The sequence below is a fragment of the Leguminivora glycinivorella genome, chromosome 1 (genome assembly GCF_023078275.1).
Source record: "Leguminivora glycinivorella isolate SPB_JAAS2020 chromosome 1, LegGlyc_1.1, whole genome shotgun sequence".
Taxonomy (NCBI): domain Eukaryota; kingdom Metazoa; phylum Arthropoda; class Insecta; order Lepidoptera; family Tortricidae; genus Leguminivora; species Leguminivora glycinivorella.
The window spans coordinates 21,310,915-21,330,233 of NC_062971.1; the positions used below are offsets into that span (position 1 = coordinate 21,310,915).

The window sequence follows — 19,319 nt, forward strand, 5'->3', positions numbered from 1 at the left end:
CAATGTGTTTCTAAAAAAATCATCTCATGTTCTAATTTAAATAGTCAATGATGAAACTATAGTGTGTATAATCGAGAAATGCTTTTCAATGCTTTTTATTTAATAAAGTGATATTATAGTTAAATCTTCACCACAACTACACCATTAACACTGATTATAAAATATTAGATTATAAAACACAGCATGAATGACACACAGCTTCCTAGTATCACAGCCATACTAAAGAAGAGGCGATTGAGGTGGCTCGGACATGTGTTTGTGTAATTGTGTATCGAACGGAGCGGACTCGTTTGACACGTCAAATCATGCTGGGAGATGTTGCAGATGCAAAAAGACCGGTCGGACGGCCAACGCTGCACTTTAAAAATTGCGCGAAGCGTGACATGGTCACATTTGATATTCCATGCGACCCGTGGCAACGACTGGCTGAAGACCGACCCACGTGGCGCCGTGTTATCCATGACGGTCAATCCAAGCACGACAATGCCTGGTTCTCCTCCTTGAATGATAAGCGCATGAGGCGTCACGAGCAGGCCTCTAACCCCCGTCCATCTGGGGGAGCATACACCTGCCGTGTGTGCGGATGAGGGATCCTATCTCGAATTGGGCTGTACAGCCAGAAACGTAAGTGTCGCAAGGATGCTGTTTGAATCATCTGTTATAGATGCAAAGGCCTGTTATTATTAAAATGTAAAAGGTTCTATTCCGCACGAGCTTAAAGAGATCGATTTGGCAGAAAACATGGTTTGCTATGGCCGCGTCTTCTTGCGAAATGTCCGATCTGGTGGCGATATCTAACTTACAGAATCACCTGAGTAGAGATCTGGCGCCCTTTCCCGCTTGCTTTTATACTGCGTCCTTGGTACTGAGGAGTTGAGGACGCATAACAAAAACAAAGAGCACAGGGCGTAGCCCTTTGAACTATGTATTATACTTAAAACAATAGAAGTTGTACTAACTTGGCCACATAAGTTTGCGTTTTGGGTTGAAATCGAAACTTATGAAGTTGGAAATGCAATCGATTTTACATATCACTAAGTCGGATTGGCAAGATTTCCGCTGTAGTAAAACACGCATGAACAGTAACAAACGAGATTTTGAATAAAATTTGTTATTTTAAGCAAATTACTTGTTTTTTATATTTTCCTGACTTCAATACCGGGATCCCGGGATCCCGGTATTGAAATCGCCAATACCGGAATGAATACCGGTATTGGAACAGGTCCGGTATTTGGAAGCCCTAGGCAGGGCCCAAGCTGCCGGTGGTTAGGGCTGCAGAGAGAGGAACCGTCGAACTATCCGCGCTGTGTCCACGATCACCGCCTTCTGCATCTGGCCCTTGATCCATCCACCTAGCGAGAGTCTCTTAAGATATTGGTCGAGACTCTTCGCTATGAGACCGTTCGCTGAAACGACTATCGGAACAATGATCGTTGAATCAACATCCCACATGGCGGTTATCTCGTGAGCCAAGTCTAGGTACTTACTGGACTTGTCCTTCTCGGCTTTCACGTATTCTCATCATGGGGGATGGTGATGTCAACGAGCACTGCCCGGCGTTGCGGTCGATCTATTATCACAATGTCAGGCTTATTGGCTACAATAGTCCTGTCAGTGATAATAGATCGATCCCAATAGAGCGTGGCACGACCATTTTCGAGAACTGGCGCAGGTAAGTACTTGTAGTACGGTACTTCGCGGTCCACAAGGCCGTATTGAAGAGCAAGTTGCTGGTGAATAATCCTGGCTACGAGATTATGTCTGTGCAAGTACTCGCCGTTAGCAAGATGAGAACAACCGGAAATTATATGCCTGAGTGACTCTCCGGGACGGCGGCATGCCCGACAAATGTCGACCGTACCGTCCTTCAGGATATATTTCCGGTAGTTGTTCGTCATCATTACTTCGTCCGCAATTGCACAGGCAAAACCCTCGGTTTCTCCGAAGAGGTCCCCGAATCGTAATCATTTCACCGATGCGAGCAGATCTACATCGGGTCCCGTGAGGGCCTTGTAGAACCGCCCGTGTAGCTGCTTGCTCTCCCATACCGCCTTGCGGTCCGCAGTACTTAGTACCACACGTTTGCGCCAGTTCTCTTTCGCCAAGGAGAGCGGCGTGAGGTTTCCGTCCACTGCCACCACATCACGATGCATCCCACACTCGTTGTTAAGGAAGTAATTCCTGAGATTGTACACCTCACGGTTGTGGAGATTTTTGGTGTTTAGGAAGCCTCGACCTCCGCACTTCCGTGGGATGTACAATCTCATAACAGACGAGCGCGGGTGTAACACACGGTGTGTGGTAAGCAGTGAGCGGACCCTCCGATCCAGGGCGTCCAGCTCAGTCTGGGTCCACCTTAGTATGCCAAAGGAGTATGTGAGTAGAGGCATTACCCAGGCGTTAAAGGCGCGCACTTTGTTGCCTCCTGACAAAAGACTGTTAAGGACTTTTGTGAGCCGACTGAAAAAGCGCTCCTTCACCGACCGTCTAATGCCAACATCCTCAACACCCAACGACTGTGACATACCAAGGTACTTATAGGTTTCTGATTCAGAGATAGATCTGAACGACATCGTCTCAGAAAGTTGTAAATTTTCATATATTATTATTATCTATTATTTATTAGCGCTTAACGGCTTTGGGTTACAAATTTATTGTGCCTACTTATCTTGATTGAAGACTCAATAAATAGTTCATTTAGAAATCGAGGGCGGCCAGTAGGCCTAGTAAATGTAATATTCACTTACTGCTCTTGATTAACGATATCCTTCAAAGTGTCTACAAATTATAATTTTAATTCTGATGATGACTATTGGAAATTAAATCGTAGTAATTACAGCACATTTAGATGCACCTGTATTACATAAATAACAATATTAATTAAACTTATCCAATAAGCAGGTATAGTGCAGAAGCTCGTAGTTATCATAGTCATTTTCTGGACTTAGTTTATTTTAAAACCCAGCACGCTCACATAACCCGATTATTCCAACGTCAAATAGATATCTAACGTGAATTTCTAATAACGCCGTCGCTTCCAATCAAAACGTTTGCGGAGGATTATCGCGCGCGTATCGCGTTAATTTCGACAACTTTATTAAAAACATCAATCTGTACGGTTTGGCAATCTCATTGGCGTATAATGAACAAGGTGGGATTACGGTCTCAGGTTTAGGCGGAGCGCTACCGGTGGAACTGGCGATAAGGGTCGATAGAGGTTGCGATAGCGGCTATCGCCGATACGCTTTGTGAGTCGCCGACCGATCCATCACCGCGCGCAACCTTTGCGTTGTACCGACGCGATATCGACGTGTAAATATCGCACGAACATGTGTTACCGATATCTGTACACGGCCACTTCAACGATCACTCTATTCGATAACATCTTTAATTTACCAAGTCATAGTTATTATATAAGTGTCTGTTTCTGGTGACACTTATTGTAATGTTGTAAACATTTATCGAACACGCAAGATACCAGTGTTTAATGACAAACTATATTATCCTAAACCACTATATTACATAATCAATATATCAATGTAATCAGGCCGTATGGTGATGCAGATATCAAATGGACCTAGTGTCAAAATAGCTTTAGGGGGCAAACATTATTTATAATACAGTGAAACCTGGATAAGTGAGACTTCAAGGGACGAGAAAATTTATCTCACTTAAAGAGGTATTCCACTTATTCAGGGTCTCAGTTAGACAGGTGAAATAAAATGTTTGTCTCATTTATAGAGGGTATCACTAATAGAGGCCAGAATAGGAGATATATCAGTTATAGAGGTGATAAATAAGGTGTTTTGCATATATGTACATAGTTATTATTAGTTGCAAACAAAAAGAAAAGGTAAATAAGCTTTGTCTTTAAATAAAATATAAAATTCTAACGTCATTGTGTCTTAAGAACTTTACATCACACAAAGTTTTTTTTAAATATTTTTATGTTACTTAACGTAATAATATTTTAGTTTTAATTACTTAAAATAACCAAGAAAACTGTTTAACTCACCTAAACACAAATGATCAATCGCGTAACTTAGAGACGGGTTAAGAATTATTAAAAATATGGAAATTGATTTTAAATAAAGGCTAAGTTACAGAGGTCATAGATTGACTGTATCTCAGATAGAGAGGTAAATTCTTTTAAAATTCTTAACAAACAATTAAGTGAATATACATTTCAAATAAAGTCTCAGTAACAGAGGTAAAATACACTCTCTGTCTCACTAATAGAGGGAAATGTCACAATAAATCGAAAAGGTTAATCTCAGTTATAGAGGTCTGTTTTGTCTCACTAACAGAGGTAAATCGGTGCGAAAGTGTCGGGACCGCACCTTAGGTCCCAGCTAAAGAGGTTTCTCACTTATCCAGGTCCCACTTAACCAGGTTTCACTGTATTTGCAATTAGAATGTTGATTGTAATATTCATATTGGAATATTGGTTGGCCGAAACACGATTAAAGCCATTATTCTACCAAAAGCCAGCAGTAGAAATCAAAGATTTCTGTAACCACGCTTCAAGGTGAATGTCAAATCAATCAGCAGTAAAAATGCCACAGAATAAAAAGCATAAAAATTGCATAATTAGAGCAAGCCGTTCGCCGGCATGTTTGTGAAGGCATTAGAATAAACGCGACGGTATTTGCCGTAGGTTTCCCGGCGCTCGCTCAGTTTGCTTTCAGTATCAAGTTTGTCACTTTGTGTGGCCGCTTTAATGAAGTTATAATTTGCCACGCTGTTGTATTCTGTGGTGTTACTATTTAAATCGGCTTTGTTAGTCCTCTTAGGAAAATACTCGTAATTTACAATAACTTTCTGTCAATATAAATATTAATGGATGCTATTTTATATTAATTTCATATCAACGATGTGATAGACTTTTAAATTATCAGTTTCGTTAATTTAGCTTGCTGATTTGTAAGTCCCTAATTCCCCATGGCTGCCACATATGCGGCAAAGTGACTATAGAGTACCTAACTTTATAATTACGAGTTTATCTTTTTAACTTACTTATTTTGGCAGCTGTTCATTTTAGCGATCGCTGCTGCGTATAACCTGCTCTACCTTAATCGACTTTTTTCTAAGCTGCTTGTTTTACTGAGGGTCCCATCGCCGTTTTAACATCACTAAATATCAATAGAGACGTGTACTCACTGTCGTCGTTGTGCTTGCGGTCGCGGCGCGGGCGCGGCGGCGCGTACAGCGACTGCTCTACGCCCGAGCCACCCGACGTTAGCGACGAGTGCCCGCTGTCCCGAAACTCGCCTGTTTCCGCCCATACTGCAACACAAACACATAATATAATGTCATTATCATCTTCCTTATGTCATTCCGGCGCTTGCCACAGAGCTTATGGAAGCCTAAATATAAATAATGATAGTCAGGTTAACTCCAGGGTGCACTGACTAAAAAAATGTATTGAGAATATTGGACAGTTTCCTTTATATTTTCATGCAAACGTAAGAACTATCAGTACAAAATGTAATTTAATGACTATTCCGTGAAAATAGGACGAAAAACATTATGCACTACATGGGTATTTGTCATTAGGTAAACATTTTTTAAATGTTAATTTGCTAATGTTATTTCGGTAAATTCAATCTAAGATAATCGTAGTAACATAAAAATTAGAACTTTGCTAACTGAAATTGAAGTATGTACGTTGCATTGTGCCTATTTAGTGGCGGGAGTTAACCCATTTTCAAATACTATGATATATCTTATGTTTTGAGCTTCACATTATAAATACACCATACTAGGCCAGACAACGAATGCTCAAAAACATATCAATATCACAACCCACGGTGCTATTCTAAAAATAAAAATTCTTGAAATACTCTTCCAACTCCAATAACCTCATTCGTTATCAGTTTGAGATAATCACGTCTGCTCTTGAAAAGTCGATAATTTCCCCAGTGCGGTGTAATATACTACTATTACACCGCATACGTACTTTTGTGTTCCTCAAGATACTTGTAAGCTGAGGTATGCACTGGAGCACATGACATGTGTTTTACTGATAGCTTTGGTGTTCTGAAGTGCCGCAATCATTATCATTGTAATAAGACTAACACTTTAAGCTATTGTTTCTTTGTTATTTCAAATCATGATATTCATGGTTATGAATATTATGAAAGAAACCAAAATTTGCAAACAAAATACCCGTAGGTTCCTATTATATTCTGCATGTTGTACAGGACAGGAATGATAATGACTATTTTGTTTCTAGATACTGAGACCTATATTAGAATTTCATATCGACGCTGGAAAGGCTAATTGACTAACAGACCATTTTTGGGCATATTGAGTTATATACATCATTGGAATCAGCGATTTTTTCTGCGTCTAACGAGCCAGGTTTCAAAACGATCTGAAGACTTTTTTGGCTTGTCAGCAATTTGGAAAAAGGCAATTTACTAAAAACATTTTCTCTAACAAGCCACTTTTTTTGACAAATTATTGAGATACTGGCTATATGTTAACGCCAAAAACACTTGTTTGGATGTTAGTCAATTTCGTTTAATGTAATTTTATATGTTTTAGTTTATAAGTCATTTTACCAGAATGAAAAAATGTTAATATTGCACGTTAACCATTTATCTAGAACCGCGGTAGTAAAGAACTGCACGTTAGCCGTTTATCCAGAACCGCGGCAGTCAAAAACTGCACGTTAGCCGTTTATCCCAACCGGCGAAATAGTGGCTTAGGTGGTTTAAGCAAATATCCTAGAAATTAATAACACAACATTCTCCTTTAATCCATTTTACTTGTCTTTGGTAAATAAAAATTACATTTAATAGTCAAATATCCTGACCGAATAATTATATTTTAATTTACGTTAGTGAATTTAAATGAACTCTTCAGTCATAGTGTAATGCGTATTAGGTATTTTAAAACCAAAAACTGACCTTGAGCGTAAACATTTTACAAGGGGGAAAGGAACGGGCGACTCTTTAGTCAACGCTTAGTGCTACTCGAGTTAAGACGTGACAGCTATCGTGCGTAATTGTGGCGATCATTCATTTCGGAGTGTTTAGAGGTAAGTAGAGGTAACATTGGACAAAAATCTACAATGGACTCTTCATATAAGAAAACTAGCAAACAAATTAAGTTCAGCCGCATACGCCGTTAGGAGAATCAGGCAACTGACTAATGTTGAGACAGCTCGCCTAGTGTATCATAGTTATTTTCACAGTTTAATGTCATATGGTATTCTGGTTTAGGGCAAAGTAGCTGAAATAGACTATTTTTGTATTACAAAAGAGAGCCATTCGTTCTATTTACAACTTAGGAACACGTGAAGAGAACTTTTCAAAGAAATAAATATCTTAACTGTAGCTTTCTAAAACATCTATGATAGTATCATTTATGTTGTTAAGAATTTAGACTGTTTCACTAAGAATTCTGATATCCATAATTATAACACTAGAAACAAAAATAAGCTTGCCATAAAGAAGTTTCGTGTCCGCAAAGTACAGAAATCATTTGTTGGGCAATGAATGCATTAATTTTTAGGGTTCCGTAGCCAAAATGGCAAAAACGGAACCCTTATAGTTTCGTCATGTCCGTCTGTCCGTCTGTCCGTCTGTCCGTCTGTCACAGCCGATTTACTCGGAAACTATAAGTACTACAGTGATGAAATTTGATGGGAATATGTGTTGTATGAACCGCTACAAAATTATGACACTAAATAGTAAAAAAAAGAATTGGGGGTGGGGCCCCCCATACATGTAACTGAGGGATGAAAATTTTTTTTTTTTTTTTTTTTTTTTTATGTACATACCCGTGTGGGGTATCAATGGAAAGGTCTTTTAAAATGATATAAAGTTTTCTAAAAAACATTTTTCTTAAAGTGAACGGTTTTTGAGATATCAGCTCTCAAAGTCGTAAAAAGTATGTCCCCCCCCTCTATTTTTATAACTACGGGGTATAAAATTCTAAAAAAAGATAGAGGTGATGCATGCTAATTAACTCTTTCAACGATTTTTGGTTTGATCAAAGTATCTCTTATAGTTTTTGAGATAGGTTGATTTAACTGTAATTTTGGCAGGTGTATAAATTGACATAATAAGTTTATTATATTTGCTGCTACGGAACCCTTTGTGCGCGAGCCCGACTCGCACTTGGCCGGTTTTATAATAAGTTACCTGACACTGTTTTGAGATTACCCCTCCCAGCTCTTAAGAACTACTTAAAAAAATCATTGATATTAAAGGCTTATTACAGAGTTGAGGACTATTTGATAGATAAACAATATAAACATGCATGGCCCGAACCAGAAACTGCAAAAAACAAATAGCAATTAAAATAATTGTATTATGTGTAGAGGACACAGTTCAGATAAGAAAGCACATAAAATATTTTATGTTTTGTAAGATCATAATATATATGTACCTAATGAACTATTCATAAGAGCTTGTAACTAGGTCTACATGAATAAATATATTTTGAATTTGAATTTCAATTTGTACATATTTAATGATATTGAGATTTATATTATCTTTTTCTACTGTGACAATAATTTTGATATGTTTTCTCTGAAGAAGAACGACGTATTATTAAACTACAATATAATTTATTGAAATTAATTTCCATACAGTACCTACCTAGTCTGTTAATTTTTTTTGATGAATACTTTTGCATGTTAAATTTTATCTTGTTATTTAATGCATGTTAATTATAAGATGTAATGTATTGAAAAGAAGTGGCCCGCCGAGTTTCTTGCCGGTCCCATAGTGGATACCCCCCTCCCAACTGAAGGGGGACTGAAATCTTCTGGAGGCTGAGGCGTAGGGTTAGAGCCGGCGTAGATTTATTTGACGTTCATATGCGCATTGTAATATGCCTACTTGAAAAATAAATAATTCATTTTCATTTTCAAGTCTTTGTTTTGTGTATTCCTTAATTATTATTATACATACATACATACATACAATCACGCCTGTATCCCATAAATGGGGTAGGCAGAACACATGAAACTACTAAAGCTTCAGTGCCACTCTTGGCAAATAAGGGGTTGAAAGAAAACGAAACTGTGGCATTGCAGTGACAGGTTGCCAGCCTCTCGCCTACGCCACAATTTGACCCATATCCCATAGTCGCCTTCTACGACACCCACGGGAAGAAAGGGGGTGGTGAAATTCTTAACCCGTCACCACACAGGCAATTATTATTATACGTAATTTTAATTGTATAAAGTAATAATGATACTCGAACCTATATTTAAGTAATAAGTCGTTTTATTTATGTTCCTTTCTCTTTTTAACACAAACGCTAAGCTTACTAATAATATTTACGAGTAACTTTCTATTGTTTATTTTGAAAGTACCTATAAGTTTGTTTTTATACTGTCCCGTGTATAACTCACTGGTCAAAGGAAACGGGTCAGATAGTATGGAGATCTTGAGATTCAATGTTGTAGTACTTGTAGTGAATACGGTTACCTTGTTGACCTAGTTGACCTTGACTAGTGACTTTGCCTACCAAGTTGGAGGTCCCGGAATCGAATCCCGGTGAGGGCGTTTATTTGTATGTATATAAGTAGGTACCGTATTTACCTACATTTATCTACATTAGTAAGTACCTATGTATATCGTCGCCCATCACACCATAATACAAGCCTTGCTTAGTTTGGGGCTTTGTTGATTTGTATCAGATTGCCCCCAAAATATTTAAAATATATACATACTCACATACACACATTTTTACGCCTTTTTCACTACATGGTGGCGGCAGAGCGTCGAAGGTGCAACAGTAGAAACCTATGTCTATTTTCGTACAATCAACAGCAAAAGTAAGTGTTGACCATCTCTTCATAATATAATAAGGTCTACAATCGAATAATGATCACTTACTTTTGCTGTTGCCTGCACAAATAAGTTTAACTTAATTAAAGATTCTTTCATGAGAAATACAATAGTTTTCAGTATGACATCTCATCTAAAAACAGGTGTTAGTTTTTGGTGAAGTGCCTTTTAAGCTGTTATACCAGTGTTTCATAATGTTAACTAGTGGCTGTTATGCATTTTCTTCGATTTTAGTTTTGTTTGAAACGTCTTATTATATGTTCTTTTGGGTTGGGTTTTAAAGCTAATAGTCGCATAAGTTAAGTATCCGTTCCCTAAGAAACTATGAATATGGTGGTTAGACCTTTATCCTGACTTTGAAAAAATGACAATTGTCTAACGTGGACTTTATTTCGTAAATACGTACATATATCGGAATACAATCATATTGATCAAATAAACAACACAAATACCTCCAACTTCGTAGTACGTCATTTTATTGTATAATAAATAAACAAAAAGTTATGATTTTTTTTCCAAAAAAAAAAGTTTATATTGGCTCTCCTGTAAAGTTTGCAAAATGCACGTTAGTCAATTAGCCTTTCCAGCGTCGATATATTGTTTATATTTGTAATTTTCATACAGCTAGAAAAATCAGTTTTATGGATACCTTATTTGTGCGAAATAAAGATATTTAATTATTAGTTATCTATGTACTATGTATACATAAATACAATACAAAACGTCATACTCAAGCAAAATGCCGTATTATCGCGAAATTATAAAGATATGTTAATTTGCTAAGAAGATAAGTTTGGGAAAACCCATTAATCGATTACAAATTTTTGGACTTCGACGCTGTCAATCTGAACAAAATTTATATGTACATTTGGTAAGTAATTAAATGAGGGCAGAATAGGCACCGTCCAATACTGCAAGGACGGAAAATAATGTTTAGACAGTAAATTTGTATAAAAAATATACGGTAACGGACCCAATCATGGACAGTTTAAGAAAAATTTTCGACTGTTTTTGATATTTCACTCATAAATGTAAAAATTCTACCGCTAGGCGTGTTAAATCTTGAATGTCCTATCCTTCTTTTACATTTTAAGCGTGTTGCAGAATGGATACTCCTATTAGTTTATTCATACTTAACATATTAAAACTAGGTGTTTTTTCTCCAATTATGGACGGCAGTTCTCCAGTAATGACATGACTCCCCATTATGGACAGTTAAATAAATTTAAAATTTTACTTTTAAAACCAACTGATACTCAATAAGTCAATTTTATATACAATAAATACAATTAGTTTGAGTTATTTTAACATAGGATTGTTTCTTGTAAATTTTGGTTTTGTAAATTGTTCCTTGTCCATCATAGGAGGTAGGCAGTTTTTCGGTTCCAGTAATGGATACTCGCAAAATAACGCCATTTCTTTATATCTTTGGAGCAACAAACTAGTATGTTTTATACCTTTTCTCATGCTTAATGCAGTAAGTAAAACGCATTCAAGTTTACACCCAGTATTTTTTTTTTATTATTTTATACATGAACTCAACTCTCTTAGCAACATTACTAATAATTCGTCTTGATATTTTTTTCAGTTAAACTGATGAATTTTATCTTGTCGCCAAATCCTTCAGAAATAACCGAATTAATTGAAACTTCAAAATGAAACAGCTCTACAACTCTAGTTTATGGTACAAAGCCGTCAGTTTTTAGAAACTAATTTTAGATACTTATTTTTAAGGATTTGTGTTTTTTTGTCCATATTGGCATCACCGTTCATTATGGGGTATTTCACCTTAAATAAGTAAAAATGATACGATACTTCTGGTGGTCGAGTTCAATTCACACGTATACAGTTTTTTGCAAAAGAAATTGTACGTAAGTACGTACTTAGTTATGTAGGTATACAAATAAGCGTGCTTCAATTCGTTTCACGAAATAAGCCATTAGATAAAAATAAAATTGTTATATGTGTGGCAGGTACATATTTTAAAATACTTTGAGCCGTAAATTAAACGTTCTCATTATTTAACGAGGAGATCTCGACAAAATAATGTATTCGCCGAGCGACGATGACGCCCCGTCGCTTACGGGCAATTAAGTGTCCCCGAACACTTGTTAACAAATTAGTCACTGGAGACGCCCGTGTGTGTGGGCCCTTATTTATAGGCCCGCCAGATGAGAAACACACGTGTATTATATTCATGATATTCGTTAATTATAAGCAGTTTAAAAAATAAAATAATCATTTAACCCTTCGTAGGTAGCACATATTTAGGGGACTCAAGAGTATGTATGTATATGTATTTATTGTATATATTAAGTAATGATATGTATATGTATTTATTGTACTATATGCCATTGATTAACTTAAAAAGAGGCATAAGTAATATTTAGATCTACAAACTACGTACTACCAAGTAGGTATGGCCAGAAATCTGAAAGTTATTTGCCTACTAAATATGTTTTAACACTACATATTAACATACTATTTTCAGTACAGCTGGTATTTTTTTACGCACTAGTGCGAGAAGTGGTTCATTATATGTCAAGTCCAAAGTTCGGAGGGCCATCTGTACTGAAAAACGTCGTACGATACACGTGCGTAAAGGAAATTCGTAACTCGTGTCGATTTAAAACACTCCCTTCAGTCGTGTTTTAATTTATCGCCACTCGTTTCGAACTTCCTTTTTTACGCACTTGTATCGTAATGTACTATTGTATCACTCGGTATTTTCATTTGCTATAATTGCTATAAATATGTTTAATGTATTAATTGAAAATACAAGATATTTGTAGGTACCATGTTCCACTAATGGATAACAACGAGATAAACTACGTTGAGTAGCCATCTTTCGAGTTATTTAGTACTGTTTGTTCCGTATCTCAGACACGCACGTGCAACCCTTGTTTGACAAAGAACAACAATGCTTTCACTACGAAATCCTTCCAGGAGACGCCTATTTCCATTCTTTCGCGTTCACTGCGTACGTGCCCCCAGCAGAGATCGCGTTAGGTGGAGATGGAGCGGCAATGGACAACAGTTAACTTTATAAACGATATTGTCAAATCTTATGGTATTATTTATTGGGTGTTAAACATGATACTCGTTGTATCTTTTTTTCTTGTCCAAATATAGATCTGTAATAACACGCTAGCCTTCAAATCCTAACTTTATCTGGAAACGTTTATCATTGTATGATTTTTATATCACCAACGTTTATAGTTAAACTAATGTTGTAGTATTTCATAACATTGCCGGAATAATTTTAATTAAAAGAAACATTCCTGCATTTGTTTTGTAACGGCGCTATCAATCGCGCGGGGCGTGACTCCGCTCAAAACAATGGGATCAGCGGGAAGACGACTTCCAACAAATACACACGAAAAAATCGACAAATTAACAATTGTAACGAGCTTTTTAAAAGGTTAACCAACATGCCACAAAGTAATTAAAATGTCTGACTAGCCAATATTTATGTAAGGTCAGTGTGGGGAAGACCGTCTACCCGGAAAGACCGTCTATTGACTATAACTTTTTTGTTTATATATCTACGCTTCTCACACCTCAGGAGGTATAGTAGTTTTTCATCCTTAATCCATTGGTCTTCAATACATATCCCTAGGACGAACACTAGTTAACATAAACTTGTTTCTCGTTTCGAACTCGAACATCGAGTTCAACATGGTACCGCAAAAAAATAAAATAAAATAGAAGCAGTCGGAATATTTGTATATCATGTATGTAACGCAGTCATTTAATAACCGTTATTTCTGACTAGTACTATTATTCTACTCAAAACGCGCTCAATTTCTAGTTTTATGTTCTGAAATATGTAACTTAGAAATTGTGCCTAGTCAGAAAGTCCGGCATAAAAGAGAAAGGCAAGACCGGCATATGATAAACAAGGAGTTGCCAACCTTTTTTAGGCTTAATTAGAAATAAGTCTAGTGTAAACAATATCAATATATAGGTACGTTTTTGGCTTATGATAGTTGTACCGTTTTTGATTTTAACTTCGAAATACAGTTTTGATAATGATTCGTATGGTGTTACTAAAATCATTCGAAAGTATTAAGTAAAAATAAAATATATGTGACATGGTTGTGAAGAATGATAAGAGGTGAACAGAAGTAAGCCTACACTGCATTATTCATCATCATATTTAAGTTGGTAGAATTATCGTAAGCTCTAACCGTTTTTTATTATTTTTGTTTAAGTATATTTAGATTGTGCAACATGCGGCGACAAATATTTCAAAAGAGAGTAGGGTTTCCAGTTGGTCATTATTTTTATAATCAGCATTACCCAACAGGGACCGTATGGGACCCTTTAAAACGGTTTTGACACTTTTGACCGACTATTTTACGGCTACCCGACCGTTAATTGACATTGCTGGCTGTCACTTCTGTCACTTTCACAAAAAGTCGTCATGGGTGTCGTCAATAGGTTCTCGGGGGTGGTAGCTCAGGTAGGTGGTAATTCTGGTAGTAACTATAGAAAAACCAAGCATTGCTAAGAAATGTTACCAAACCAATTCACGTATCTTAATATCCTATTACCTTTTCTTAATAAAAAAGTTTCAAAAACAGATAAGTAGTTGGATTTATATGAGCCCGTAATATCGTGACTAAATTATATCGCAGGTGTTCGTTGGAAAAACAGTATTATGCAATATCTGGACCTGAAAAGAAAAGGTTATGAACCCCATCTACGGGACTTATGCCGGTCTTGCCTTATAAATAGAAAAATGCCTACATGTTCAATATTTTAACATTATTTTATTAATTATCTAGCACATTCTGCTCTGTTATTACGTAAAATAACAATGATCATGATTGTACTCATCGCGGGAGGACGGTCAACCCGCCGAGCCTTATAAAATGTGATTTTTATGACTTAAAAGTACCTTATTTCACCAAAATATTATAAAGCTTTATAAAATATAATATTTGCTTTCTCATAGGACCATGCGCATTAAGCCAGACTACATTAATTATAGAGTTTTATCCACTCAAACTTTATTTCAAATAAACTATGCCGGTCTTGCCCGCACTGACCTTAAAGGCATTTCCGTGCAGACACCGCTTCGTAGCGATGTTTTCTATTTATTTGTAATGGCTACGAAATTCTGGGTCGAAATAGTACAAAGTTGTATAATTTAATTTGTATTATTAATTAATACAATATAATCGATATATACTTATATATTTGGGTACGTATGCATCATCTTATGATTAATATTTAATGTTAATGTAGGCTAAACATAATCTTAGTGACTGGGGCCAATCACTCTGCGCCAGGCACTTATATTCGCACTAAAGAGCAAATGGAAGTGGGCAGGCCTCGTCGCCAGGTACGAGGATAACCGTTGGACTAAGGGACCGTCCACACTCATAAGACGCATGTCTCGGGGCGCGCAACGGACGTCTCCGTCACGCCGCCTGAATGTAATTCAAAAAACCGGCCAAGAGCGTGTCGGGCCACGCTCAGTGTAGGGTTCCGTAGTTTTCCGTATTTTTCTCAAAAACTACTAAACCTATCAAGTTCAAAACAATTTTCCTACAAAGTCTTTATAAAGTTCTTACTTTGTGATTTTTTTCATATTTTTTATCCATATGGTTCAAAAGTTAGAGGGGGGGGACGCACTTTTTTTTCCTTTAGGAGCGATTATTTCCGAAAATATTAATATTATCAAAAAAAGATCTTAGTAAACCCTTATTCATTTTAAAATACCTATCCAACAATATATCACACGTTGGGGTTGGAATGAAAAAAAATATCAGCCCTACGGAACCCTAAAAACGTCTCCTCAGTACATTTTGTATAGGAAGGACGTATTAGATATTACGGATTATAAACGATATTTTAGCCAATAGTAATGTAATATGAATTTTCGAACGCACATTTAGTTTGGTTTTTTTTAATAATGACAAGTGAGTCATAGATTTTGCCGCGGTTTTTGAAGAGGCGTGACACTGACAGTTGTTGATGTCAGGTTTGGCTTTGGAAAGAAAAACGCCGGTTGTGTTACAAAGATTTCGTTGTCTAAATATTGTTAAACCTATATTATACCTACTTTTGTTCAATAAATATTGATTATAAAACAGTGTGTTTTCCATATATTCTATTAGACGTAAGACGCGCCCCAGGCGGCGTGGCGGTGGCGACGCTTAAGTGGGAACTACCTAAAGACCGGTAATGCCGGTAATATGGCCCGGGACCGGCAGGAACAACATCGAGCGGCCGACCGCATGCTAGATAGTCAGACGAGATAGCAGCAATAGCAGGCCAAACTTGGCCTAGCACAGCCAAAGACAGGAAAAAGTGGGCATACCTTGGAGAAGGCTTTTACCCGAAGGGGGTCCATTAAAAAAAAAAAATTAGATAATTAATTAATCAATAATATTCAAAGCCAAATGTAATTTTAACCCTTAAATGCATGAATTTTTCTTTTAACGAGATATTAATATATTAAATTAAATTAATTAAATTAAAAAAATATATGTGATAGACAATCATTTTCTGACTCTGGGAAAAATAATAAAAAAATATTTAATACCGATTTTAATACTAAATCAGTGTTAGAAGTTAAATAGGCCAAAACTTATTTATATAAATATATAATTATTGGTAAGTTTTATTTGTAAAGTTTGACTACTATTAGAAAGGAACACTAATTGTGAAACCCCCATGATAAAATGTTTACTTAAACATAAACAAATTACTAACTCCGAAAAAATCTGCCTAAATCATACTAAAAATTGCCATCATCCTGTTTTTTCACACTTTTCCGCATTTCATCTTTATCCTTAAAAAATAAATAGTAACTCATAGTATTATTTAATTTATTCAATTATTTATTAAATAATAATAAATACTGAATAATAATTAAGCTATAAATGTGATTTTGGATAGCTACATATTGAGCCACAGGCCATCAAATATATGATGCATATATACATCACCATGCATTTAAGGGTTAATGTAATTTATAATTGTAATTTTATGTTTTAAATGTATTTTTTTGCATGGTCAAATAATGCTTCTCGGTATTTATTCATTCTCTAGGCTACTAGGTTTTTTACAATATGTATATAAAAATAAAATATAAAAACATTTACAAAACAATAAAAACATATAAACATATTATAAAAAACCTAACCTAGGGTGCCGCCAGCAGCGGGGCAGGGCCCAAGCTGTCGGTGGTTAGGGCTGCAGAGAGAGGAACCGTCGGACTATCCGCGCCGTGTCCAAGATCACCGCCTTCTGCATCTGGCCCTTGATCCAGCCACCTAGCGAGAGTCTCTTAAGATGTTGGTCGAGACTCTTCGCTATGAGACCGTTCGCTGAAACGACTATCGGAACAATGATCGTTGATTCAACATCCAACACATGGCGGTTATCTCGTGAGCCAAGTCTAGGTACTTACTGGACTTGTCCTTCTCGGCTTTCACGAGATTCTCATCATGGGGGTTGGTGATGTCAACGAGCACTGCCCGGCGTTGCGGTCGATCTACTTATTATCACAATGTCAGGTTTATTAGCTACAATAGTCCTGTCAGTGATAAATGTAATGCTTTATTATTATTATTATAGGTATATAGTTTCCGCATTCCAGGCGAAATTAATCCATACTTATATTATAAATGGGAAAGTGTGTGTATCTGTTTGTTTGTCCGTCTTTCACGGCAAAACAGAGGGACAAATTGACGTGACTTTTAAGTGGAGATAGTTGAAGGGATGGAGAGTGACATAGGCTACTTTTTGTCTCTTTCTAACGCGAGCGAAGCCGCAGGCAAAATCTAGTCTAATATAATCTTAAATTTCATAACATTTCATGTCTTATGTCAATAGTAGAAATTAAAAATTGACAGCAAATGTACAGTCAACAGGACGACTCTACTCCTATTGGTGTCAATGTCTTCTTTCATATTATACCCGCATATTTGAAAAGGACGAAACAACAACAGTGCAGCCACTTTTAAATTTCGTCAATTTCTTGTCGAACTATACGTCATTGAGGAGGTTGAAGGTTGAAGCTATGGTAGACAATGATTAGAGTTTGACAAGCATTAGCTTTAAAAATCGAAAAGCATTTGAGACGTTATCTGGGTAAAAGGACCTTATTGTCGATGGCGCTTACGTCCCGCGACGTCATATTGGTCGATCATCCCTCATAACGCCGTAAGCGCCATCGACAATAAGATCCCTTTACCCAGATAACGTCACATTTAATAATCCATTACATATACATTTCTTAGTTCATCCTAAGAGCACTAAAGCGATAAAATTAAAATAATGACAAGAATTTTAACGATAAGACTTCCTTGTTCTTTTAAAACTGAATAATATTAGTGAATCCTAATTATGATTATGTCTGCGTCACAATAGTTACAATGACACGCGTCACGTCACGTCCTAACAACATCACGTGTTGAACAGCGTATGTTCATGATAGCAACATAATATATAAAGATGATTAATCTAAATAATGAACACAGACATACAGACCACGATGGTTATTTACCCAAGTTTGAATTAATCTAGAAAAACTAAGCAAATAAGGGTTGTTATTGAAGGTGTAATTAGGCATTATCGTCACAAACGTCGGGAGGTACAAACGTGAGTGTGCGTTCAAATAAATTGTGTTTGGCCTGATAACAGTGATAAGCGTACGTTCATTGTTTTATTGCGGTTGTAAACCTCTCGGCTGGTTTAACTGTGGTACCGGCATATCGAAAAGTGGTGGAGTTGTACGGAACTTCTATACCACAAATGTGTTTTTGAAAATCAGCCAAGAGGACATTGGTCAGCGTAGGGCTTTGTACTTATAGTTACCCGTACGTCAAAATATTATTATTCTACTTAAGTAAATACGAATCGGCTTTACCAATCATATGCACTACAGTTTTTTTACAATTTACAACTTTGTTAGCCTAACTGCTTTATATATTCAAGCCAAATTCAGCTCTAGATATAGTATTAACCACCACGGAGCTGCTATATCTAGAGCTAAGTTGAGCTGCGGACAGACAGAAATTGTAAGGATTTCTAGTTGACTATGGAGCCATTAAAATATAAGCGAGTAAAATCCTACTTAAACTATATCTAGTTAACATATGTTATCCAGATCCACCGACTAGGTGTAACTTTTGTTATTGGTTATTGAAAAACTATTTTACTACTTCCTCGTATTACACCAGGTATCACATGTAATTAAAACACTGCAAATATCTATCTGATATGTAATGAAATGCTTTGATATAATCCAAAGCTGTGCCTAGTGTTCGCGACTGTACGTAACAGCTGTCACACCTGTATCACCGCCGTTATACGACGAGTCATAACCTTTATGATGCGCTTATGCCTTTTATTGTCCAAACAAATACCTACGACACAATGGAAAATTGATTCTAATCATTGCCTACGAATATTTTGCCCCAGATATTCAATTTCTTTGTGTTGTAATTACTAAAGTTCGTAGTTCGTTTTAGTTTTCTTGTGTGTTTA

General features: G+C 36.5%; 1 protein-coding gene across 1 annotated transcript in view; it reads right to left on the bottom strand.

The window, feature by feature from the left end:
• LOC125229148 (pituitary homeobox homolog Ptx1) overlaps nucleotides 1-19,319 on the bottom strand; it is a 65,762-nt gene that overhangs the window by 17,897 nt on the left and 28,546 nt on the right. The window contains 1 exon segment of the mRNA XM_048133932.1: nucleotides 5,161-5,286. Coding sequence (XP_047989889.1) covers nucleotides 5,161-5,286 — 126 coding nt within the window.